The sequence below is a fragment of the Atractosteus spatula genome, chromosome 13 (genome assembly GCF_055471065.1).
Source record: "Atractosteus spatula isolate fAtrSpa1 chromosome 13, fAtrSpa1.hap1, whole genome shotgun sequence".
Classification (NCBI taxonomy): domain Eukaryota; kingdom Metazoa; phylum Chordata; class Actinopteri; order Semionotiformes; family Lepisosteidae; genus Atractosteus; species Atractosteus spatula.
This window is the reverse complement of record NC_142718.1, coordinates 18,628,594-18,655,728: the sequence shown is the minus strand read 5'-3', so window position 1 is coordinate 18,655,728 and position 27,135 is coordinate 18,628,594. Positions and strand designations below refer to the sequence as shown.

Below are 27,135 nucleotides of genomic sequence, written 5' to 3'. Positions count from 1 at the left end.
AGGTAAAATGTAGTATATTACTGCAGTCTCTGATATTCTAAAAGTAAAAATGATCCCAATGCAAACCATCTTGGAACAACAGTGCTTGGGAAAAAAATACAAAACCCAAATGTATTTCTCAGATAAATGCAGAAAGGCCTGACAGGTGATTTGCCGAAAAACTTTCATTCCATTTAGAGAGCACAAGAAGCTAATACGAAGAACCTGTATATGTTCAATCCTTTGCCAACCTGTCACTTCATTGCAAAATGCCAGACATCTGCATCCCACTCACCTGACTGCTGGAGCACAGCGTCTTTAAGTCATTGTCCAGGCTGCTCAGGGTACTTAACAAGTACTGCAGATCCTCTTCTTCAGACTGACTCTGGCCAGGTCCACCCCTAATAAACATTTCAATAGAAACAAAAGATCTGTCCACTACTGTCACAAAGGATTGTTGAGGTCTGGAAGAGGCTGCTTTTTGAAGCCAGTATTCTGACTTCTTTCAAGAATCGATTGAAGATTAGATCCTAGAGAACCTAGGATCAATTCGCTATTAGCAACCCAACAAGTTACTCTATAGTTGCCAATCTTACTTGCGATCTTTCGGTTGTTATAAACAATGCCTGTTTTTTTATAAGAAAGTTTCAGAATATGCAAAGAAGTGGTTAAGGGGTAAAACCAATACATTTTCAATGCAGAAAACTCCCGTTTTCTGCAGTAATGATTAATAAATATGGACATGTTCCATACTAAAAATATTTTTAAATCCATTCTCTTACACTGTATGTAATGCATTTGCAAAACATTTTACCAAGGCAAAAGCTTCCATACAAAGTTAAGGTTTATCTACACAGAGGTGGCTTGGCTCTTTTTAAAGTCACCACTCCATTACCTGTCTTGGGAACTGTGTATGAAGTCCTTCAGTCGGAGCGTGGCCAGCTGAAGCTGCTGCTGCATGAACTGCAGTTGTTGGTGGTGCCACAGGAGAGCGTCTGTGTCCCGAGCTGGACGGAGGTTGGGTGTGTGAGCTTGTTGCCGCCTTTGTGAAGTCAGTTCCCTCTCCTGTTCTTCCAGCTCTGCCAGAGCCTGCTGGAGCTGCTTCATGCGCTGCTGGTCCCTCTGTTTCTGCAGCTCCATCTCATGCTGTGGAAAAGCAAAGCACATGAGTGCTCAGCTACACCTCATAACCCAATTAGCACGTGCCCAGGGAGGAAAACGGTCAGAAAACAACAAAGACATCCACTTTTATATTCTAATTTTTCAAAAAGGTTAATCAAGTCTTAATGCTAAACTTGAACACTGGGATGTTAATATTGCTGTGCATAGTTCTTTATGCTGTATATGTTATTTTGCTGTATCACCTAAAAAGGCTCTAGAACTGGAGCTTAATGGCGAGATTCATGGAACCCCAAATCCTCACCAGTCTTTCAATGGTCCTCGCATGTTTGCGCTCTCTGTCTGCCAGCTCTTGCTGCTCTTGTTTTCTTATTCTTTCCCTCTGCTCCTCCCGGGTCCTCTCCTTCTCTTTCATAGCCCTGATTTTCTCCTGCAGTGCTTCAAGGTCAGCCTGCAGTTGGGAAACTCTCTGCTTCTCTGTGTCCAGGCTACAAGCCAGCTCCTGTTTCTGGATCTGCAGGTTCTCCAGAGCAATGCGGAGTTTGACGCTGACCTCCTGCTCTTGTAGCAGGCCTTCACGGGTCTGCTGGGTGTCTGCCTCCAGCTGTCGTTTGGTTTGTATGGCCTGCTGCTGGGTCTTCTCCATCATGGCAGCCAGCTCCACGCTGCGTGCCCTCTCCTGCTCCAGGTGGGTCTGCAGCTCTTGAATGAACGTTCTGTCCTGGCTAGCTGCTCCTTCCCTGCGCAGCGATTCCTCCTTCATCCTCTGCCGGTACTCCTCCACCAGCTGCTGCTGTTCATGGCTGAGGCTGTCCCGAAGCTTGTCACAACGGGCCCGCTCTTCCTCGAGCTGGTGCTGCACCTCACTGAGCTTGCTCCTCTCCTGCGAGATGAGAGCCTCACAGCGGGACTGCTCAATCTGAAGTTCCTTGCGCAGATTACTGGAAACGATGCGCTCTTGTTCTAGAGCGCTACACAGCTGGCTGTTCTGGAGGTTGCGTTCTTCCAGTGACGCCCGCAGCACCTGAAGAATTTTGTGGGAGGGAAGGGTGAAGTGTAAAGCAGAAAAGGCTTAGAGCACAATTTTCTTATTTTCTGTCAAAGCACGTTCTCAACCTTTTTAAATCAATACACATGTATATAAAATGAGTGAGACATACATTTTACAGATACTAATTATAGGTAAAGGAAAAGCATGATTTAATGGAAAGAAAAAGATAAGTTGAATTTATCTCTGACAAGTTGAGGACAATGATAAAATTATGAATTGATCAAATGTTATTTAAAAGAGGAAAAATGGAAAGGAAAATAAACTCAGGAATTATGAACAGCTGACCTTTAGATCACAGACTCCACTAAATGAAAACCTAGAGACAGAAATTTATTAACAGAAAATAAGCTTCACCACTGAGTAATTGATTCTAGGGATTACTCTAATTGCATTATTAGTTATTGCCCATTCTGTTAAGAGAATGTAACACGTATGTATAAACTGAAATCACTAGGTTGTTTAAACATATTTAAACAAATGTAAAGTGTTGTGTACCTCATGTGTCTTTCCCTCTTGGTGAAGTCTTTGTTGAGATTCTAGTCTCTCCTGGTCCAGGTCATGCTGCAATTCCCAAATTTTCTGTTTCTCCTTCTCCAGTGCTTCCAAGCTAGTCTGCTGCCTAGCTTCCTCATTCTCCAGCTTAGATCTACAAGGTGTCAGATCATTCTGAAATTAATTCTTTACATTTATTCACTAAAAATTCTTAACATTTTAAGAATGCCGTAATCTCAAAGTACATACATTGACTTTTCCCAGGGCTATCTTCCAACCTGCCCAATAATGCTAATGAAATACATTTACTAGGCCTAAATTCTGTTCTCTGCACATCACAACTATAAGTGGCCAGAAAAGAACAGAAGAATACTGAACTATGTAAGGCGTAACTTTCAAAATAGACCAAAATAATAGACCAAAAACATATGTAAGCTTCCTTAAATTTAAACTGTACCTGAGCCTTTGGATCTCATTCTGAAGCTCCTGCTGGGCCTTAGTAGCTGTATTCAGCTCCTGGCTGGAGCTAGAGAGCTCCTTCTTCAGCTCACACACAGCCTCCTGCTCTGTCCTGAGGTGAGCACGCAGTTCAGCTGACCTGGTCTGCTCCGCTCTCAAGGAATTCTGCAGATCGCTCACCAGTGTCTGCTCCTGCTGCAGCTTGTACTCCAGCAACTCCACTACAAAGAGACATTGTTACTATTGATGGAGCCTGCTAGCAGCTTTCACGTGCTGAACTCTGACCATCACGCTTACTTAAGCACAGATGCTTCCCCCCCGTACTAAATCCCAAATGGTGAATGTTTACACTAAACTCCTGATGAGAAAGGAAGGTTTAAGTGCTGTCTGAGTCCTGGAGTATTGTGAGAAAGTTACCTCAAAAACAGGAGGGGGAGAGTGTAGAGAAACGTATATATAAGCGGTGCAGAGTCATATCCCCTTTGAGCTACGATAGGTATACTATAACTACTATGGTCCTTATTGTGGTTCCTTGAATGCATTCAATAAAGCTTGGCTGGACAAACGAACACTTCAGGCTCACATTTCTTGGTTTCTATACTATGTATCGAGTGCATCTTAAAAAACTAAATTAGCATTTTGCTGATCCCATGTTACAGACTGAAAAGAGTATTATTAACACAAAACCTTGAAAAAAGTCATCTTTAAAACATGAATATTTCAGGTGGAATAAAAAAAATGTAAACAAATCTTCAACAATCAAGACTCAGTGCTAGATAACATCAGTAGATAACGTCTCCGGGTGTGAAGTCTCACAAGCAAGGGCCATTACAAGCAGGTATCGTAATGATACACCTTCAGCAGCAATGAAGACCATATTTCTGCTGATCACAATCCTTTAAAAACAACTTTTTCCCCAAAATTGGCATAAAATGCAATGCATTAAACCTAATGCAGCCCCAACCACATATACATAGCTAAACATTGGTAGCAAAGTCACAAAAAATGTAATTAGTTCTGACAGCTTCCCTGTATAACTGTACCAGTATATAGTACAATACAAAGATTACCAGAATGATAAAAATATAAAATAGTTTATTACATTTTTGTGTTATTTGTTTTTAATCATATACACACACACACACTACTAAGGAACATCTCACTTTGGAACACTCTTACCCTAAACTCTCAGAGTTGGCACAAATAATTGCCATCTACTGGTGTAGAAAGTAGTGTAGGGTAACCAGGCAGTCCCCAATGGATGTCAGGATAAGGGACTGAAAAGTAGCAACTTAAAGCAATACATAGCGGAGAATTTGCCCCACAAGAAAACTTTTAAATACTGAGGGCCAAAGACTGCAAAACCATTTTCTTGTATAAGAATAGGTAGAGATGTATACCATCTCCTTAAAATTCTCTTAATATAATATAAATGATACTTATTTAACCTTAATGTACCTTAGATGCTTTTAAGTTGTTTGCTTGATAACCTGTTGCAGTATGAGAAAAAATGTTACTATCATAATTATATTAATGATGTATTTATACCCTCATCATAATTATACAGTTAATTTTTCTGAAAAACATGGACAAACAAAACATGACAAAAAAACATGGAAAAACAAAAAACTAGGACAGAAAAGACCATTCATGGGTAGTCTTGAATGGTCTTTTCTGTCCTAGCTCCTTCTGTAAGTATTGTAAAAGCTTATGGCTATGTACTGAAAGAGGGCTAAACTAATATGAGATCTTCAATCCATAATATCAGCAATTGTACCATTTCTTCACGGTACCATTATCTCACTCCTGTGCCATGCCTTTTTATACTTCTGAATGCTTTAAACCATCCATTTCAGCAGCAAGTAACTACTATATGTACTGATCTTGGTGGCAAACAGAGCATGGCCAATGTCCACTGCACGTTACCCTTATTTACTACATTCACATTGAATTTAACATCCAGTATAATACTAAACTGAGAATCGTGCTAGTGTAGTTTGTACATTAAAAAAAAAACACTGTTACATGACTGAGAAGATAACACAAAGCATCACATCATCTCAATGCGAGAGAACATAATAGGACCTAGAAGCAGCTGAACATTCTGGTACACAAGTTGAAAATTTGTGAAGCTCCTCAGTTCATCAGACTCGAGTGTGAATTCTAACCACCTGTACTCATATGCAATGTGAAGAGGTAAGCACACATGAACAGAACAGACTCACCCTGTCTGCGCAGCTGGTGCTGGCGCTGGTTGCTCTGCTCCTCGACAGTACTCAGAGTACTCTGCAGCTGCTGCAGCTGCTCCTGGCTCTGTAGGCTGGAGATGCGAAGCTGAGCCTGCAAGGCCTGCACTTCGGCTAGTAGGCTGCTGCGGTCTGCCGTAAGAAGTCGCTCCAGAGACACTTTCCACTGCTCGTCCTGAACACAAATCGGAGGTGGTCAAGTTTTCAGGATCTAAACAGCCACAACACACAACCCCAAGCCAAGCCAGTGTAACACAATTAAGGGGATGTGAGGTGAGGAAAAGGCATAAATTGTTCAAAAACATAACTTGGGTCAATCCAATTAACCTAGAGAAATTACAGCCAGTTTACTTAACTGACTAACTGGGTTTGTTTTACATAACATTAGTAATTTTATACTCCTTTAATAATTCAGTATGTGAGATGACTTCACTGCAAAAGCACTTTAGCTCGTCATTAAAAGGTTTCTTGATTGGTCCATAACTTATATGAATACAGATGAACATCTCTTAAACTTAATTTGTAACAAATGGACACGGATTGTCTACCTGAACTGCCCACAGCTCATTCAAAAGCAGAGACCAGATCTGACATGAAGGGCTGGTGCCGTTACCTGTTCTTTTAGGAGTCGCTCCAGTCTGTCTAAGAGGGGGCTAATGTCTGCAGGGCCCCGTGAGCTGATGGAGTGGAGCTCAGATCGGAGCCAGTCCCTCTCTCTGTCAAACACACTGTGCACAGCCTGTAGCAGCTCTCCCCACCAGTCTGCTCCATCATTACACTCCTGTTTGCACAGTGGGACAAGAGTTATGAACCGGAGCTCTTACTGAACTGTTAAAAATCGTAAAACTTTACAAGCAAATGTCAATGGACTATTCACTAAGATTTTATAGTCTATAATTTTTAATTCCCTAAACCTAAGGTAACCAAAACATCATGGCAAACTACATTTTTTAAAGTTTTGCACTATTTTGCAGTTTCTCAAAATCTTGGTTAAGAATTCTAGTTTCTAGATCTTGCATCTAGTTTTGCACAGGAATAATTTAATAGTAAAAATGTGTAAGTTATTTTGCTACACTAACATCTAATTGCCATAGAAAGTTGAAAAATTGTGCTGTGATTCAGTTTAAGAGGAGAAACTAGTTGCAGTGTATTCAAACCATACTGACCTTTTCCTTATCAACCAGCTTGGAAAGGAGATCTTTGAGTGATTGGATGATTTCTTGCAGAGCTACCTTCTCTCTGTGCCAGCTCTCAGGCATAACACCAGTTGGAAGCTCAGTGGGCATAACAGAGACGGGGACAGAGCGTTCGGAAAGCAAAAGCACCCGGCAAGCCTCATCATACACCTTCTTCAACAAACCCTGGTAGAATACACAACAAAAAAATTGAGATTTTCATCTTCCAGTCTCAAGCCTTCTCACAAGAGAACTATGTGCTATACTCCATTGTTAATTCTACTAATGTCCTCCCACGTTCTGCCCTGTCTTTGTATCTGAACTGCTGACAACACTAAGGCCTATGACTTGTCCAGTCCAGCCTTAATGCTTGGCGGTTTTAACATTCATGTTGACTGGAATGCTTTGATCTGTCTCAATTGGTGAATTTTCCTACCCATGTCTGTGGTCACACCCTTGATCTTGTTTGTGCTTCTGGCCAGAATGCCTCTAAAATTTGCCATCTTCACAACATTGACCTACACATTTCTGATCACAAAGCTATATTATTTGATGTCTGGATCAATCTTTCTTTCTCAATCTCACAATTGTTTTTGGAAATCTGAAATCTCCAAACCACTCCGATTTCTCTAATGCTGTATTTAGTTCTCTCCTTTTAAAAAACTGGTCATTTACAACAGCTGAACTGTCGATATTCTAACGGTATTGACTAATGCTTTGGATAAACTCGCATCCCTTAAAACTCACTTGGTTTCCTTCAAGCACTCGTCTCCATAGCACACATCTGAACTTCAGAATCTGAACGGCTTTCAGAACGCTTAAGTGAAAAATCCAGCCTAGTGGTTCACACTCTTATAACCATTACCTACAAATTTACAGAGCTGCTCTAGCTTCTGCCATATCCTCCTGTATCTCTGATACAATTAGCACAGGACTAGGAATTCGTAAAGCACTCTTCTCCGTCATCAATAAGCTCACTTAAACACCCTGACAACTATGCTCTCTGCCACCTCGACCTCTAAATTTCTGCAATTTTTTCAATAAAAGATTGATGCTATCCAACTACAGTTATCTTGAACCAAGCCGCAGCCTTGCAATGAATTCAGACAACTACTTGTATCCTAGTTTTTACACTGACTTTCCCTTTGTACCCGATTATTCTGAATCTAGCTTAGTTAACACCATTCAACTTACAACTTACATCACATCCCTACCTCTTTATTGAAAGCTTGCCTCGCAGACATCTGCCATTTAACTGTCAACATCAACAGCTGTCTTTCCCTGGGTGTGGTCCCTAATACCTTAAAGACTGCACTCCTATACTGAAGAAACCTGGCTCGGACCCTAATATAATGTACTACAGACCAATCTCTATTGAAAGTTTTAGAATGCGTGTTTGCACGTCCACTATGGGCACATATGATGGCTAATGACTTGTTTGAGCCATTTCAGTCTGGCTTCTGCTCAAATCATAGCACTGAGATTGCTCTTATCAGGGTTGTGAATGATTTACTTATTGTCTCTGAGTCAGGGGCTATAAGTATCCTTTTTGCTCCTCTATCGTAGTGCTGCTTTTGATACAGTAAATCATTTAGCGTTGCTTAGATGCTTGCAGACATTCTTGTCTATCAGTGGAAGGTAGCATTTTGTCTAAATCCACCATGTGCCTTTATTTAGTTATATGCTACCTCTCGGCCAAATTATACACAAACATGGTCTTCAGTTTTAATATTATCCAGATGATACTCAGATTTATGTTAAAACATCTTCCCCCTCCGTCACGTCTCTTGTTTGCGCGACATCAAACTACAGACTTTTGGTGACCATGGCTTCTGTGCCGCTGCTCGTGTTGTGGAATGACCTTCCTCAGACAACTTAACTCTTTAAGCCTAAACTACCTTTACCTCTACCAAGGTCTACGTTTGATTGCCTACAGTCAATTTTTAAAAAACTGTAGGCTTTTTTTTCCCCTTCATTTTATATTCATTTTCTTGTCTTTGTTCATGATGTACAGCATCCTTGGGTTTGGAAGTTGTTTTATAATCACATGGCGGATAACCAGTAAAGCCCTTAGAATCTGTCCTCAACTCAGTAGGTTAGGTACTGTATCATTTCCTTATTAATGTTTACCATTTTAGCTTCAATCTTAGAGACTTCAAAAAACTTTACTCCAAAACTTCAGGAAAAAGACTGGGGACCATCTGATCTAAAAAACTAATTTGCACAAAATAAAACTTGTAAGATCCAATGTTACTGTTCAATACATCAAAAAACATGTTAATGTGTATCTTGTTCATGGTTTCCTTCATAGTAGAGTACCATGTACCATGAGCAATATTCTGAAAAATTCTCAAGTGACTTACAATGACTTGACCTACATTCAGTGCAATATAAATTCAAACTTTAGACTTAAACTTAAGAGCACCTTAAGATTAAATTGACTAAAATGAAAATTAGCTTAAGCTATTGTTCTGGCTGTAATGCACCCTAATTATGTGGAAGAGAATACCCAATTAATGCACTGAAACTGCTACAAAATATGACAAAGTTCACCAAGGTCTCTGCCACTGACATCTTTATGAAAACAGAAATTATATCTAGTCATGCTGCTCTGTACCTGCAGCTCAGGAGAAATATCTTCCTCTGGTTTGACTGCACTCTGTGCCATGCTGTTGTCATCTGGTAGGGTCATGCCACGCTGACGGAGGTACTCCACAAAATTGGCATCAAGGCGTTCGGTTGTCTCCAGCTCCAACTTCAGTCGAGCCCCTACTTCTGAACTTCCATCTGGAAATGTATTGCACTCTAATGAATCTGAGATCAAAGGCAAATGAACAACAGATAGCTCCTATATACATGTTTGAAATTCACAGCCATTTTACTAGCTCTATTTTAAATAAGGGTCAAATGAACATGTACTCTAACGCAAATTGTACGAATCTTATGAACATGCCATTTAGTCAATAAATTGTAAATTGAATCTATATGACCAAAACAAAACCTATTACTAGAAGTATTTTTACATTTCTTACTTTTCAATTATGTATTTAGTCGAGGGGACAGGAGATTGTTTCTTTGTCTAAACAGCGGTACTGATGAAATTGTACAGCCTGGTACTGGTACAAGTTTGTGTACTGCCAGTCTTTGGTCAGAATGGTGTGTTAAAATACTGAGAGCTCTATAGCAACTCTATCTCACCACTATTGCAGACAGTATGCTATTGCTTAATAGCTAAGTTATCACATATTATTCTGTGTATATTAAATTACTTCTTGAGCTCACTCCATGTTCCAGATGGTATGATTTCTATACACTATGTAAAAATACAGAATATACCAAGTGAAGAACCAGTTCATAGTTTAACAGAATCAAGAATTAAGCTGCACACACTACAAAAGATTTTAACATTCATCTCACAGCAAAACTACATAAACACATCAGAAGTGTAATGACAACTGTTACTTACTGCTTCCATATCCATCACTGACCCACTCATGAACAGAAACTGTAGAAGCAGTACACTCAGGGGAAGGAGACTGAAATTCAAGGTTGTCAAGATCCTTTGCCTAAATATAAGGAAGTATTTTCATTTAAATAATTACTATTCATGTAATTTTAATTATAAAAGAGCACAAATGTTGGAATTTAAACAGGGGTTACTTCACCTATAGCAAAGAGAAATTCCCTTATAATTTGGAAATGCAGAGAAAAAGATTTAAATCTTTAAGTTTAATGTTTCTACAAAACAACAAAAACGGTTTTAGCCAAGTTCAAGATCTCAGTTGGGATCGATGGCATAAAGATTTTCATATATTTCAACCATTAAAGAAAAGCCAAACAAAAAAAACACCAGATTAATTTTACGCAACGCATGCAAATGACAAACCTTCTCCACATCAACGGAGTGCAGGAGGGAGAAGTTCCCCTCAGAATCCAAATGGGAGCCCAGGGAGTGGGTGCTAGGATGCTCGGAGTCAGTGGGGATGTGGTCTGGAGGCTGAGAGCGGTTCCTCTCCAGAGTGGAAGCCTTGCTGTGCAAGAGGTCCAGGCCAGTGCTGTGGAGAGTGCTGAGCTCCAGGAGGTTAGACGACTGGAAGTCAGGACCACGCTCCATACTAGCATCATACTTCCGCAGAACCTCTGGTGAACACGGGGAGCTCTCCCCCGACAGGCTGAAGAGGTACCCCCTGTATTTCTCTGGAGACTTCTCATCTGGACCACAGGGCTTCACATCTGCATCTCTGACAACTGAAGGTGCCCGGAAGCTGTATCGCTCTCTCATCTGCTCCAGTTCCCTTTGCTGGTAGGCCAGCTCCTCTTCCTGCATTACCAGGTCTGCCTGCAGGCCTTCTAGCTCCGATTTCAGCTTCTGGTTGTGGATCTTCAAGTCAACCAGAGCTTTGTCTTTTGTCTAATAAGACAAATAGAGGCCATCAGAAAAGGCTTGATATAAAGAAAAACATTTGTGTTTTATAATTGTTTAAGAATCCTAAAACTATCAACTTACATCTGACAGCTGACTAAGAAAGAGAACATGAAATAAAGTAAATAATAGCCAAATGTAAATTTTAAATGGTCTCAAGTATGAAAGTATGAAACAAAAGGTCATGAAAAAGCTGCAAAACTATGAACCTTAATGTAAGCTCTGATTACTATTAGAAAACTAAGCTAGCAGTATTCCACAGCCATTGAGGCCATCACATGTAACAGGATCATATGATGCTTTTAATATTACCTGGGCCAGACGAGAGGCTAAACACACTTACCTGTTCAAATACAAAAGACAGTACTTTAACAGTAACCTCAAGTGGTTTTAAAAAGTAAATGCGAATCACATTAAAGGAGCATGGCATATACAAAACAATGCAGCTTGTCTATCACAGTACCTGCCCCTCCTCCAGCAGTTTCTCTGCTCTCTCTGTGCTGGAACTCAACCCCTCCTTCACAGCTGCTAGCTCTGCCCTTAGAGCCTCGTGCTCCACCTTCAGCTCAGCCAGCTGCTCCTCCTTCTCTCTAAGGGCACACTCGGCTTTTCCCAATGTCTCCTCTGCTCCCTTCTGATGAAGACAATAAAAACATTTACTTATCTAGCAAACCTCAAGACTGAGTATTTTTAACTGAGTGACAAGCAGAACATTCCTGTCACTGTCAATATTCGCATATACTGTCTGATACAAGCTCATGCTTTGTTAAAGGAAGAACCGAGGCAGCTTTTAAGCAGGAGGAATATCACAAGATTCCACTGTTTAATTTCAAAACTAGGTCAAGCACCTTTAAAAGAATGTAAAGAATAGCTTGTTTAACCCGTATAAACAGTTCGAGATAGTTTAAAAACCAAAGTAGAAGATAAGCCTCCTAAAAAAAAGCAGTTGTAAATACCATAAAACCGTACAGATGTGCTCCCTTCCAACCATTAGCTCTTCCTCTTTCCCCGAGCGCACACTTCCTTTTCCTGCTAGTGGCCAGCTCAAGATCAGATGTAAAAGCAGCCAGCTCACTAACAGCTAAATTAATCCAATATGTCTTTAAATGAGGGTATACACAATTTTTTCCACATAGCTTTAGTGCCTTAGTACAGTGTAGTTCTAAGAATACAACATTATTCAGTCTCCTCCTCTTCCATTTTGTAATTATCTGAATCTAAATAGTATATAATGCAAATTAAAAATGCTGAAAAATAAACTGAACAAAGATGTAAACAACCTAATGCTAAACAGGCTTCACCACTTGCAAACTGCCCACCAAAACTTTATCCCTGAAATATTTTGAGAAAAACATTTTTTCAGATGGCAGCTTTTGATTCTAGCAGTGGAACAAGAAAGAGCAATTTCTTACTCTCCAGAGTAATAAAAACCAAGCAGGATGATTAAAAAAAAAAAGAACACGGGTACATCCATTTCAATTTTGTAATGTGTCAACATGATTTGAACATCTGTACCCAAAAATGATACCCTACCACCACTCTTGGCTAGTGCTCTGTGAATAAAAGTTCCAGGTGAGCTCTGATCTCTGCCAACGTGGTGTGTGAAGAAACCCTCGACAGCGATGGCCTGACTGCATCTCTGCACTACTGCTGATGTGTTCATGTTCCCAGTAGTGTTGCAGATCTATAGATGGCAACAGAAAACTACAAATTTCGTATTTTTGCCAAATGCCTTTTACACTTAAAAAGAAAAAGGCTGAACCCAACACTGCTTGCTGAGATTAACCACCTAACCAATTTGATTTGTTCTGGACAAGAGTCAAATGTACAAACGTAAAAAGACTTTGATGACCATGGCAAGTAAAAAAAAAGTACTCCAGGGCATTAATGAATGTAAGTTGTAGTACTTGGAGTAAACTCTTGTCCATTTTTAGTTTAACAATGTCATCTTTGCCATTGTTCTGTGTGGTATACTCATTACTTTTTGAACAGTTTTTTAGAAGTTGAAACAAGATCTTAAAAGCTTTATATCCTAACGTTATGTATGGCTATTAAGCATTAGTTGATTATGTGCTGAAGTTCGATCCCAGATATCTGTATTTTGATATTCAAACCATTAGACAGGTGATTTCATAGATTAAGATCTCGCTTTTTATGTGTATTGTCTTTTCTGTAGATGAGTACAATACAGTATTCACAAAGGATAGGGGGGTCTTTCTCAGATACTCTGGCTTTTCCCCAACACTGGTGCTTGAAAAAGGGAAAACTGGCGATTGATGAATGGAGCTTGATAACTGATTAACAGCCTAATATTCAGCCTAACAAAATTTGGAACCCATCTATCGAGACCTACTTACTGTCAACATGTTCACAACATTTCAAAGAATTTGAAGGGATTTAAAAAAAAGTTACCAATAAGCATTTATGCATGGGTGCTCTACTACCATATATTGTTTCTTCTTGGACAACTAGGGACTACCCAGGCAATCCACTATACCACGGCCAGTTAGCTGCATTAATCAAATGTATACTAAAGATAGCATTTGCTACAAAATGGTCAATAGCTTAGAAACAATTTGAACCAGCATCCTCCAGGCAATAAGACTTTCTGCAACAAGAGAACATCAGGAGAGACTTTACAGTTCCACTTTAAAAAAAAAAGTTCCTATGTTTTACACTGTAATGCAAACTAGGGTGAAGTATTTTCCTTTTAGGCCTTGATGTCACCACTGACTTCACAAACCGAGAATACTATTTAAACCCAATTATAAAAGTCTGAATTGCATTGCAAAAACTTACCAGCACTTCTTTCTGTGCTTCCGAGTTCCTTGCTATCTTCTCCTCTAGCTGAAGGTTCAGCTCCTGAATCTGAGTGTTTTTAAAGGTAACTTCATTCTTCAGTCTTTCGATCTCCTCCTGAAGATGGCCCTCTCCTTGTCGGAGAGCCTGACACTCAGTGTATAGTTCAGTTTTCACAGTCACCAGATGACGAATTTCTGCCAAGCCATCCTGAACCTGGGTTTCTAGTTTTTTTACCTCGGCATCTTCCCTGTTCTTCAACTCTTGGTCCTGCAATTTCAGTAGCTCCAACTCCACTGCAGATTTTTCTCTTTGCAGCCTAAGAAGCTCCTCAGTCTCAGACGTCTTCAACTGCAGCTCCTTCTCAAGTTCCATTACTTTCCCTGGCAGGTGTCCCAAATTGGCAAGTGCTGCATCTCTTTGCTCTTCAGAAGTCTTTACCTGCAGCTCAGTCTCTACCAACTGGGCCTCCCGCTGTCTCAAGATGTCCTCCAGCTCCTGGACACGGGCAGCCAATAGGTCAACTTCTGCCTGCCGCTGGGAAAGATGGGCTCTAAGCAGACTAGATTCCTCCTGAAGGGTCTCCAGTTGCTTCCTCTCATCCTGCAGACTCTTTCCCAGATTCTCAACCTGATTCCGAAATGTCTCCTCCTGAGTCTGGAGTAGGTGCTGAATGGCCTCTTTCTCTGTAGAGGCCAAATCCAGTTGAGCTTCCAGCTTCTTCAGATGGGCTCTGGATGACTGAAGGCTTTGGCTGGCCAACTCATGGCCTAGGCTGTCTTCCTGGCTGGGGTGCTGCCAGAAGTCCTGGAGCTCCAGGCTGTCCTGGGAGTCACTAACCTCATGGCGGTTGGGTCCAAGCTGGGCAAGCTCCTCCTGCAGCTTCTCAATTACCTCGTGCAACTGCTCCACCTCCTCCTCTTTGTCCCGGCGCATTCGCTCCTGATCTACTCGAAGATGTTCAACCTGAGACCTCAGCTCTTCGACTTCAGCTTGCTTCTCTTCCAGCACCTTAAAAAATTGGCAGAGAAAACTGAACTCTAATCTTTACAGAACACTATCTGAAAGCCACAAAACCAGCACTCCAGAAAGACTTTTATATTATTCTTTGAAATCCCTTAAAGCACTTCCCAAATAGCGCACAATATACTGTTATTAATAAGCATAAAGCAATCTAGTTTAAAAGCACTGTGCTGTAACTTAATTCAAACATGTTTTGTAATTTACAAGGAACAAAATTTTGCAGGGTACTTCTGGACCCTATTTTCTAAAGAAAATTACATTCAAACTGCATTTCACCTGGTAATGAAAAAGGCAAAACAGCTCTTCCATTCTTGCTACCTTGTTATCCTTGATGTTGTCCATGTCTTGCTGAAGTCTCATAATCTGCTCATTTAGGTGGTCAATTTCCTGGTTCTTCTCCTCCAGCAGAGCCTGGGGGAACAGCAGCATAGAAGACGCGCTGTCCTCAGTGTCCTCTCCCTGATGTCTGCAGAGACTGGACACCGTCTCCTAATGATACATAATACAAACAGAAAAAGAAAATGATTGCACTCAAGATGACTTCAAGATGAACACATTAAGCAACTAAACTTGAAAGAAAATGCTATATATATATATTCAGTTTTCTTCACCAAAAGCTTTCTATTTTGGAGATGCTAAGAACTCTGTGGTCTTGAATTAAAACAGTACATATGTGAATGACTATTAGCTTTACACTACCTTCAGTTGAATAATTTCTTCCTGCAATTGGTCAACACAGGCAGAGCCCTGCTTCATCTGTACCTCCAGCTGCACCTTAAGCTGAAGAACCTCATCTGATTTAGTGTCCAGATCCCTTTGGATGTGCTCCAGCTGAATGTTGAGAGCCTCAATCTGGGCAATAAAAATATTTTCACTCAGAAACCACATTCCACTTAAGTAGGAAGTCTTAAAAGTTGATAAACAAATGCACGTTAAAAGATCTTTTACTCCAAGGATTCAGAAAGTTAAAATTCTGTATGATTTTATATACCTTCACCTAAAACCCATCAAACACTTAAATTATTTTATTATTCATTAATAAAGTTTGGGAGATTTGGGAAATTTTGGGAGACTGCTTTTGGTTGTCTGTACTATCAGCCATTTCAGTGCTTTGATATATATATATATCTTTTGCCATATTCGTTTTTCAACCTTCATAAAACGACCCAACTCCAAGAAAACTGGACTTGGCTCGACTAGGGCAAATCTTTTCTTTAAAAACACTTGTAAACTGTGCTATATGACCACTAGATGGCAATGCAACTTGAGAAATATGAATCTTTCAGATCCAAATTATGCAATAAACAAAACAGCAAATCAACAATCTTCTGTTTGAGCGCTATATAAAAGATATTTCCTGGACAGTTTGCTTACATGAACTGAAAGCCTTCAAAAAGACTCAAAACATAGTGCTCTACCTTGTTAACTACATTTCACATGGCCTGTGACATTCAGGCCATGACATTCATGCCAATTAACTGGGTACAGCACACCTGTTTCTCTTTGCCAATCAGAGCCTCCTGTCCAGCTTCCAGCTGTTCCTTTAAGACTTGGTCCAAGTTACTCTCTGGGAATCTGTGGCGAGTTTCATCTAGTTTAGACTGCAGAGCTGAGATTTGCATTCGGTTTGTATATTGCTGCTGTTGAAGAGCATCTTTATCCTGGAATAAAAAGTAAAAAGTGCATCAGATCACAAGCACTCATGAGATCTGCCTCAAACATTTGGACCTTGTCTGTCTTTACCTGAAGAAGATCCTGCTCGATTTTCTTCATCTTCTGCAGCTCCTGCTCAAGATGGCTTACTCTCTTAGCTTCTTCAGCATTATTAAGCGCGGTCTGTTCCAACTCACGCATCCTTGCTGCCATTTTATCAATCTCTTCATTGAGTTCCATAGCCTCCTGCTGGTACTGTTCTTTGGCCAGCAGGAGGACATTGTAATCTTCCATCTTGTCTTTGAGGTTGGTCTGCAGTATCTCCACCTTCCAACAATAAAACGTCAAGTCACATCAAGCATCATAGAAACTAGAATATTTATTCACACTTTGCCACAGAATTTGGAACGTATTTTAACATTTCAAACAAAACTTCAGATTTTGTAAAGAGCATCAACATTTCATAATGATAGTTTTTCACTTTTTTTTTTAAACTCATTTGTAGACACATCCATCGATTTTGTAGCTGAATGTTACAAGAAAGATTTCTACCAGGGCATTAATCAGTCAATTGCAGAGACTAAAGACGAGTTAAAATGTAGTGCACCCACTCCCAGGGTCATGCAAGACTTAAACTTGAAAGCCTCCCATGGGTTTAAGTTTAACAATAAAGTTAATCTGAGAAAACAATAGCAACCATCATCAGAATCCACCTGCATTACACCCTCTACCTACTACATGATTAGCACACACAACTTTCAACCCCTGTCCTTTCCTTCTTCATAGGCCAACACCACTAGGGAAAATAAATGAGGACAGCTGCCATATCAATGTTTATTCTCTGTTCATCATTACACAACAGCTAAGAAAAGGTAGCTTCCGACTATAAAATTAGTCGCACAAAGACTTTCAGAATGGAACCCTTACATAACCCAGGGAGTGTGTCATTCAATTGTTTGTGCTGTCCCATTTTGCATCCATGCATTTCAGTAGTCCCTTTCATTCAAAAGTAAATAAGTTTAGAAAAGCATACTACAGTGAGGGAGTATTTAAAATAATAAGCGCTATAGGAGCCATTCAGATTAACTGCAGTTACAAATAAGTAGCAGCTTTTGCAGTAAATTGTGTTATTAGTGAAAGTCAGCAAAGCAAAGAAGCCACACTAAGATTTTACGAAACCTAAATATATAGTATATTTTTTACACATACTCTTATGTATTGAGCACAGGATCATATGTAAAATATCCACAGGGCCAGGACCAAGGGCAATTTAGGTTAAACATCAGAGTTTAAGTGTTGTGATAATGGAAAGCTGCCTTTATTTTCACATTAAAAGGTAGCTTTCCAAGAAATGTTGATTTGCCCTCACTATAGAATTAATAGGAGCAATACATTTACTAAATAAAGTCTTCTTTAAAAGCCTAGAATGATCTACCAAGATACCTTTTTAAGGCACTGTACAACAGGTTAGAGTACTATACACATTCACAAAAAAGATTTGATAAAACAAAAATCTTGGAAATACTACAGTGTTGAATAAACAGAAAATGCCACTATTTCTAAGACTAAGTTCGAGAAATCTATAAAATCTTAGTGTTTCTTTACATCAACATTCCTGCTCACTGACTTGACACAACCCATTTTTAAACCATCTGTATTGAACAGACAAAAGCTGTTATTTAACTGAAACGAATTACACCAAGCCAGTGACTGCTACTGTAAAGATCTTCAAAGCACAAGGCAGTATGAGAAGCAGCAGTATTTATCAAGCTATGCAGAAGTCCACATACACAATTCCATCATGCAAAAATAAATGACTAGATACTAAGCAACACTAAAACTGTCATACCTGGAGAACCAAGTCCTCAATCTATAAACACATTAAGAAAAGAAAATCATTACAACAATGGCATGATGATCAAAAACACTTTTGAACAAAGGTTTCAAAATAGGTCCACATCTCAAATCAGTATTATCTTTGGATGGGGGGGAAGTGAACAAAAACAATAGAAGCTAACTAGTCTTATGAATCATAAGCATATTAATGGATGTTTGCCCGTCATGCCTTCCATCATGTAGGGGCAGCAACATCCTGTTGCCGTTTCCATAACATTAGTTTTTTATGGGACAGGGTTGTTAGCCTTGTGCCCAACCTCCAACACCGAGGACCTCACGCCCAACGTGGGACACTAATCCACTACCCTCAGATTGAGTCTCACGCTCTACCAACAGAGCTAGTCGGGGCCCTAGTGTATCAGGACATGTGTATTTAAAGTATTATAAAAACTGTAAGGCAGCAAATAGAAAACTGTACATTAGACAAAAAACAGATTTAATACAACTTAAATTGCAGGGAACATAGCAGATGCAGAGCTCTCACGAACAGCCTTCCATCTCCAATTGCACAAATTGAAGATTCATTCTTGCCATGCATACAGGCCAAACTGGTTATGATCATCCCAACCCCTTAACTTGAGTGAAAAAGATTATGAACTCTGAATTAGACACTTGTCTTGCCTTGCCTTTCCCCTTCGTAATTGTTTTTGGTTTACAAATCATTCCGAGGGTGATGCTGCACAAAGAAAGCTTCGGCATGCTATAGGCTCTGTAACTAGTTCCCAAAGCGTAGCTCAAGTCTCATGCCGGATTTGAATTTGTAAAATCCCCTGCATTATTTGATGTTTCATTTATTTTTACAACACCAACCACATATGCACAAATTTGCATACATTTTTTCCCACACAAAACAAGTCTACTGTATTCTCTCCAAAACATTTGAAATTACCCCAAGTGACTTGTAGGTCAGATTTCTTCGAGAGGAAAGTTTGAAAAGGTTTCAATCCCTATCTGTGCTGTGCATCCCAGTTTCATGTCAGACACTTAAAACAGAGCTAATATCTTTCTTAAATAAAGCCTGGAACACACATTTTTAAATAAAGCCCTAGAACACTTAAGTGTTCTAGGTCTTCTTTTAGAGAGCTACTGGAAAAATGTTTTGTGCATTTAAGAAGGTTCCTTTCACGTCATCATCGATTCCTAGATAATACCTGTTATTTTTCTGTACATCAACAATCCCTCACATGGAGAGTCCTGAAGAACAATTTGTTAACTTTGAACAGGGCTTTGATACTTCCTTGTACATACATGCTTGTATTTTATTCTAACAAACTTGTGTAAAATTAATTCTGACATCACCATAACTGTTAAATTAAGACCACATTCTACATTATGGCTCACTTTTAAGTCTTCTTTCACAGTACGTCAGTAAAATAAATTTGGAGCACAGGACCTGACCTCAAGAATCCGTTTCAGAGACTGCAGCTCGCATAGCTACTCAATATGCCAATTTATGTACAGCAATCGGTTAGTATTGTGCTTCTTATAGCCTGTTTCGAGTAAACTGAAAACAATCAGCATAAGCAAGACTACCTTCTGGCTTCCATTGTCCCCTCCAGCATGTGATTTCACAGGGAATCTCAATTGGGCTTCCAGTTTCTGGATCTCTTGTTGAAACTCATCCCTTTCATGCTCTCGCTCCACTGCTTGTTCCTAAAGAAAAAATGTATTTTGGTTTTTAGCCACTAAAAAAAACAAACTAGTTTCAACTTCTGGCTACGAGCTTCAGTGCAGAACAATGATTATACAAGTTCTTACATCTTGCATGCTTTAAAAACAGAAGTGTACCTTTTGAGTCTTTGATTTCATCATGTTACTCAATGTCACAAGTGTAAACTGACCCATTTACACACACACAACCATACAGTGTCCTAAATTTCCCAAGCTAATTCTTTTCTACTGGAAATCAGAAGTAAGGAGACGAAACAAGCATCCACTTTCAAAATACAGTTTACAGAAATTCTAACAAGAAACTTCACAGATCAATTCCTTCCATCTGTAATGTCAAAGAGCACAGCAGTGACGGTGCTACTTGCATCGATGAAGTGGCGGTTGTTGCGCAGCTGCTTCTCCAGTGCCTGGATCTGCTGCTGCAAGTCCTCGGTCTGAACGCGCCGCCTCTCCTCCAGCTCCTGGCTTCGGCTCATCTGTTCCTCCAGCTCGCTCTCCAGGAGTTTGAGCCGAGCAGTCAGGCCCGAGCGGTCCTTCTCTGCCTGGCGCTGCAGGTCCAGTTTCTCCTGAGCGAGACGCTCCGCTTCCTCCAGCAGACCTGTCAAATTAAGTGCAGGTATTTGCCAGTGCCTGCTCTGATGCTCCCGACATGCAGCTGATGGACCTTTCGTCATCTTAAGACAAGTCTTAAGATCTTAAGATCCGTCCTTCGGATGAGATGTAAAACCAAGGTCCTGACTCTGTGGTCATTAAAAATCCCAGGGTGTTTCTCGAAAAGAGTAGGGGTGTAACTCCGGCGTCCTGGCCAAATTTCCTATTGGCCTATACCAATCATGGCCTCCTAATAATCCCCATCTATGAATTGGCTTCATTACTCTACTCTCCTCCCCACTAATAGCTGGTGTGTGGTGAGCGTTCTGGCGCACTGTGCCTGCCGTCGCATCATCCAGGTGGATGCTGCACATTGGTGGTGGTGGAGGGGAGTCCCCATTACCTGTAAAGCGCTTTGAGTGGAGTGTCCAGAAAAGCGCTATATAAGTGTAAGCAATTATTAATTATTAAGTTCTCATGGAAGGTAATTTCATTGCTCTACGTTACAGTTAAATAACACTTGTCAAACCTTACAGGAATCCCTAACTAAGCTGCTGAAAGATCTAACCTGTGTTGCCATGAAATAAGAACCTTTATTCACTGATGGTCACTTAAATGTTATATGCACAGAAGGACACCATAACAAGAATAAGGCAACTAAAAGGCTTGAACAGAGGCAAATTACAATGAACAATCCTATTGTACAAGGATGTACTGTAAAAAGCTACTTCTGCCTCAAAGGATAATCAATGTAGGTGTTAATCTCTATGCCTTTTGTCCATGTTATTTCAAAACATGATCTCAAAGCTATGGATATTGACAGTGCTCTTTGTTCGTGATTTTGAGAATATATTTAAAAGACTGATAAGTGTCACAGGAAATTTCTTCCTACAAAGGTTTTATAAAAAGAAAAAAACTCACAGCTCTGAAAATGTGTAAAAAGGTAATTCACAGCATGATTCCGAAAATTCTATCCTATACATTGTAACATTAAATCGTAATCATGCATTTCTCTTAAGTGAATGTTCATAAATTGCACTCCGCCACAAAAAAAATCTAATTTCACAACTCTGTGCAGTCTTATTTCCAATCAAAAACAGCATTCTTATACTATAACTACGAATGCATTTCGGCTTTGGCACCAGTCCTTACCACAGTTGTAAATTTTTCGGATCAAATGTGTTGTTAAGATCCCAAAATGTCTAAGGGTTCAAAATTAAGCTCTAGGTGGATTACTATGAAATCAGCACCAAAACCCAGCACATCTTATTTTCAAAGGGTTAATTTCATTCACTGAAAGGGAAGACACTTATGCACGTCAACAGGCTGTGAGGTCATCGTGATGTACAAGTACACAGAAGTAGTAGTGTGAACACTTGTCAAAGGCTGAGCTCCCAGTTGAGTGAGAAAATGCAGCTGAACTATTGTATCTTGGGTAGCTGGAAAGGAGTGGGACACATTCTGGACTTTAAGTAGGCACTGCACCAAAAGAATAATTTTCCACACTTTCTCCATCTTACTCAATTTCTCACAAACTGCATCTGTTTCAAGAGCTACAACTATCGGCTTCCCTACAGCAACAGTGGGAGCAATCCATGTTCTCAATTAGGACTGCAAAGTCTAAACTTAAATCCAACAGAAGTGACATTTGGTTTAAAGTTTCTTGTTGCAATTTTGCCTAGTTTAGAGCTTTTTAAAAAGATCACAATTAGTGCCCCCATAATTTGGAAATGAAACAGAAAATGGAAAAGTTAGAACTGAATGATTATTTAAACTAAATGACATACTGTAGTAAAAAAGTGACTCACTTCTGCCATTGAATACCTTTCAATAACTTCCCCACTAATAAAAAAATCTGTTGTTCCTCTGTCATGGTTCCTTTAAAGCATAAACTAAAAATCACAGTAAAACAGGTATGCTGAACATAGTGAATTTCCATGAAGTAAGCTGTATATCACCAGCTAAACTAAAGTATGAAATAGCCCCTGTTCTCATCAGTTAAGATCATTTGTCAATGACCATTTCAACAAGGTAAAAAATTATCCTTTTAGATTAAATATTTCTTAGAGCACTGCAAAGCTGACGCGATAGGATATACAATCCCGAAAAACACGAAATAAAAGTACTCGGCCATATTCACCTTTGAGGCAAAAGCATATGCTGGATTTTCTTTGCCAAGCAAGATAAGAATGAAATTGAATAAAGGCATTTTCAAATACAATGACATCCTGGGTTTGGTATAATCAAAATACTGACCCTATCTTCCCCCATTGCAATCCATAAACCCAGAACTTAATGTTTGCTTTCACAGAGTCTCCAAGTCACTTAGTGAGTCCAATGGGATTTCAACAGTAAAAAGCATACTAGAATGAAATGGAACTCAAGACTAGAAAGAGGAGAGAATTCTCTTTATGCACAGGGTTGCAGGAGTATGGAACAACATCCAGGCATTGTAGAAGCTGACATCAAGGCTTCCTTAAGAAAAACAGCTATCAAGACCCCTGAACCAATCACTTACTAGCAAACAAAACATCTAGATAATAATGGCAGCCTCTCATTTGTAACTGTAAGTTCAGGCCTCCTACCCTTTTGGTTGTCATCCATGCTGCCAGTCAAAGCATCCCTCTGGCGTAGCAGCAGGCTGTGCGCCTCGCTCAGCTCTGCCAGCCGCCCCCTCAAAACCTCCAGTTCCTCCACCAGCCGCTGCTCCTCTCCTTCCTTCTGCTGCACAGCCTCCTCCAAGGCTGCCTTTTCCACCACATAGCCCTCGAGCAGACCTGCCGGACAAGAGACAGAGGCGAAGAGGGACGAGGTCACGTCCACATTCAAATAAAGCCAAATGCCAATGCTGCAGCTGCTGCACCTGCCAAAATAAGGCATGAAAGTATTCAAAGCAGCAAAAGCTCCTCATTTAACCCTCTGAGGTGTGGCACGTTTTGTGCAGAAGATATTCAAATGTATCCCCATGTCCAAAAAAGAAAACCTTAGTCACTTTTAATTCATTTACTGTACATATTAGTGTCATGAGTGTTATATACATTCAAACTGAAGTACCAAACCTGAAATATTTGTAGCCTCACAATTGACTTACTCGGAGAAGACTGGTTTGAAGGACAGAACACATTGTCACGTATAAAACAGCTGTTCTGTAGCATTCCACAAAACATCTTAAACAAAAAAAAATGGTCTTGTCTTTATCAGCAATTAAACCTGACTGAACTACTTCAATGTTAAATCGTCTCCTATAGAACCATGGTTTGATTAAAATCAAAAGCAACCTCTTACACAGCAGGTCTGAGAAATCACACATGCAAACAGAACTGAGATAAAGCTTCTGTTTTGACAGTGAGAAAACAGGTGAGATGCCCTTTAAGATCTCTCACCTTCTGCTTTATGCAGCTCTAGCTCCAGTTGGTTCTTGAGCACAGCCTCCTGCTGCAGCTCCTGCAGCACTCTCTGATGATGGGTGACTAGCTGGGCAGTGTCCTCCTGGCCTTGACTGAACTGCTGCTCCAGGTGGGCCTGAACACCCTGGGTCTGCTCCAGCTGCACAGCACAGCACACAACTCCCATCAAGACACAAAGCCCAGCCCCATCGCTGCACCTGGGCTACTGCAGCATAGCTCTTCAGGCAAATATTTGAATGAGAGTGGCAAAGTCTATGCTTCTGTTTCTTTGGTTTTAAATTTAAAAGTTAAGATTTACACGTGAAGAGGTAATGATGCAACTCATTCATAAATTTAAAATCCCAATTAAAAAAAACACTGTATGAACGTAATGAAAATTAGGAAGTGAAATTAACCTAGAAAAACAGTTTGGGAGTTTGACGTTATATTTACATTCATGTTGGGTTGTAGACAATTTTAAGTGAAACCAAGTAAGGCATGAAAAGCAAAGAATGCAAAAACATGCTAACTACCAATAACTCACTGCTTACAATCAACTCAGACAAAATTAGCTAGAAGAACTCTATGTGAAGCCTTAAATTTTACATATTTCCCTCCAGCAAGTGCTAAAATTACGTGATGCACTAAACACCATTCCAAACATGCACTGCGTGGAATCCTTAAAATGTAACATGTTATTAGCGATATTCTATGGTTGTACCTGTCTGTGGGACTCGGCAACTAAGTCCAAGAGTTTTTCTACTGCCGAGTGTATGCGATGACATACTTCCAGGACCACTTCCTCGTGCTCCCGATCAAGTTCTGGGCCAGTAAAGATGCTCTCAGACAAGCGCTGAGACAGTTCACAGCCCTCATCTGTCAGTGCTGACCACAGGCTTGAATTAGCCCCCATCTCACCAACAACACTCTCCGCTTCACCTAAGGGAGGATCAGGACAATGCTCAGCAACAGTAGCACAATCAATTCTTTGTTCAGTCTCATGTCGGCAGGTACCAACTGGTCTAGAATCCTATAACTAGGTCACTGTCAGGATTGCAGTGCCTCCTGATTTTCAGCTGGGTTTACGAATTCCAGCTCACTGTAACTATGCCCTTAGAAATAGTTGTACATAACTATTCATGCTACTGAGACTAAAAAAAATAAATAAAACAGCATTATTATAGACAATACAATTATTGGGTAAATTTAAGCACAGTGTATCAGGTTTTATTCAGGTTTAATCTCAAGCAGACCAAACCTTTCTCTTGCATGTCTCTGGTCCCCCACTGAGACCAGGCGGCTCCTGCTTTCTCAGCCCCACTCTCCTCTGCCAGCTCGTCACCGTGGCCCATGCACATTGCAATCTTTCTGCTGATGAGGTCTTCGGTGGCAATAGCGTTCTTCACTACTTCCAGCAACAGCTTCAGTACTCGCTCATTGGCATCTTGTAGGTTATTCCTTAAATGGAGATAAAAATCCAAGCCTTTAGCATAGCAAAATACGAACTTTATACCCTTCACTCACAGCGATATCTTCCTATACATCTCCGAGTATTTTTCTTTAATGTAAAACTGCAAAAAAAAACAAGCCTTTTGCCTTCATGGGTAACCATTAGCAGCAGGCCACACTTCAGCAATCGTGTTCTAGGCCCTCCACGTGGCATCTCCCTGTCCTTTACCGTTGCTCTGTGACGCAGCTCAGGTCAGCCCTCAGCATAGCCACCAGGTTATCCCCCTCCTTGTTTTCCCGCTCCCTCCGCTGCAAGAGGGTCTCCAGCTCCGAGTCTTTCGCCTCCATCTCCTTCTTCAGCACAGCCACCTCTTCTTGCAGCTGGGGCAGAGACAAAAGAGAGGCCAAGGACAAGAAGCCCGTCATCACACCTTTACCGCTGATTTCTGGTATCGGAGTCCCACACCAAAATATTACAAGTTGCCATTTTTAAGCTGCGCAACCGACATTGTGTCCTTATTCAACGCATCAGTCTAGTGAAGCTCAGTCTACCCCAGTAGACCCATTTTCTAGGGATTAAACAGGCTGGCGAACTCAGCATAGCACGTTACGATTTCCATCTGCCTCTTTCAGTTTCAAGCACAAAAATAAAGCTCCTGCAATCTGCGTCAAAGTTATGTGGGCGTCTTTCCGCGAAGGAATACAACAATTTCTGACAACCCTCGGACAACCATTGCAGCAGTAAGAAAAAAAGCCGCTCTTAAAAACAAGCCTGGAAGAAAAGCAGCTCCCAGAGGAATATTCCGTTCATGGCATTTGTAAGATCCCTGCCAACAATGTCTGTCCGGAACCGGCATGACCATTGCTCTGAATTTTAGCAAAGTTTTCGAAAAACAAAAAAACAGTTTTAAATCCTGGTAACCACCCTGTCTGACAAATCACACCTGACCCCCTTGCCGTGTATTGCCACAATGTTGCCATGACAATGGAGAGGGGGGAACAAGCCTCCCGGCTGGCACTAGATTACACTAGAGAGAAGGCGGTACAGTCAGCCAAACAATCTCCTGCTATTCTTTGCACAGTTCTGCTTTTTGAGTTGACAGCATTAAGGAAAAACCCATTTACAAATGCTGTGACATACTCCGCAACAAATTAAAACACACCATATGGCACAGGGCTGAGGGCACAGACCCTGGATTATTTATTTTCAATATGAAGCATAGGGAACAAAAGATTTTAGCTTGCCTTGGGAATTTAGTCAAGCATTACCTGCTACAGATTACCCATATTAAGCAGATCAGGTAGGTAGCTGCGTCAGCATGCGCAGTCTGCAAAGGAAGAAGTGATAGGTTTATTCCATGCTGAAAAGAGAAGAGAAAAAACAACGTTTCCACTGTGATGCTTTCTTCAGATGTGAGGTCACCTAAAGAGGGCTTCACAGCCGAAACGTTGCGTTATCTCTCTTCTCTTTTCAGCATGGAATAAACCTATCACTTCTTCCTTTGCATATGAAGCAGATGTCATGTTAATAAGACCTGAGTGTAAAGATGATAAATTGCATTGTCAGTGGATAAATCTTTAGCAAAAGGATTAGCACATTGACAGTTCTCTGAAAAGAAAGTGTAAACAACAGTACAAACAAGGATATGTAGATAAACTAGAAATAATTCCAGTGATTTCTTTCAACTAAAAAAAAAAATCGATATATCCAATAACCAAAGAA

At 40.4% G+C, this 27,135-nt stretch overlaps 1 protein-coding gene across 1 annotated transcript in view; it reads right to left on the bottom strand.

Annotated features, from left to right (window-relative positions):
- Window positions 1-27,135, bottom strand: part of pcnt (pericentrin) — a 72,519-nt gene that overhangs the window by 9,200 nt on the left and 36,184 nt on the right. Inside the window, exons 24-48 of the mRNA XM_088930798.1 lie at window positions 25,642-25,793; window positions 25,222-25,421; window positions 24,685-24,902; window positions 23,961-24,123; window positions 23,163-23,354; window positions 20,352-20,584; window positions 19,849-19,968; window positions 18,269-18,289; window positions 16,510-16,746; window positions 16,260-16,427; window positions 15,466-15,618; window positions 15,085-15,255; window positions 13,744-14,754; window positions 11,408-11,578; window positions 10,408-10,932; window positions 9,988-10,087; window positions 9,139-9,335; window positions 6,513-6,707; window positions 5,960-6,127; window positions 5,326-5,521; window positions 3,099-3,321; window positions 2,645-2,795; window positions 1,403-2,122; window positions 875-1,125; window positions 275-380 (exon numbers count right to left, since the gene is read on the bottom strand). Of these exons, the coding sequence (XP_088786924.1) occupies window positions 275-380; window positions 875-1,125; window positions 1,403-2,122; window positions 2,645-2,795; window positions 3,099-3,321; window positions 5,326-5,521; window positions 5,960-6,127; window positions 6,513-6,707; window positions 9,139-9,335; window positions 9,988-10,087; window positions 10,408-10,932; window positions 11,408-11,578; window positions 13,744-14,754; window positions 15,085-15,255; window positions 15,466-15,618; window positions 16,260-16,427; window positions 16,510-16,746; window positions 18,269-18,289; window positions 19,849-19,968; window positions 20,352-20,584; window positions 23,163-23,354; window positions 23,961-24,123; window positions 24,685-24,902; window positions 25,222-25,421; window positions 25,642-25,793 (6,042 nt within the window). The remainder of the gene's footprint in view (window positions 1-274; window positions 381-874; window positions 1,126-1,402; window positions 2,123-2,644; window positions 2,796-3,098; window positions 3,322-5,325; window positions 5,522-5,959; window positions 6,128-6,512; window positions 6,708-9,138; window positions 9,336-9,987; window positions 10,088-10,407; window positions 10,933-11,407; window positions 11,579-13,743; window positions 14,755-15,084; window positions 15,256-15,465; window positions 15,619-16,259; window positions 16,428-16,509; window positions 16,747-18,268; window positions 18,290-19,848; window positions 19,969-20,351; window positions 20,585-23,162; window positions 23,355-23,960; window positions 24,124-24,684; window positions 24,903-25,221; window positions 25,422-25,641; window positions 25,794-27,135) is intronic.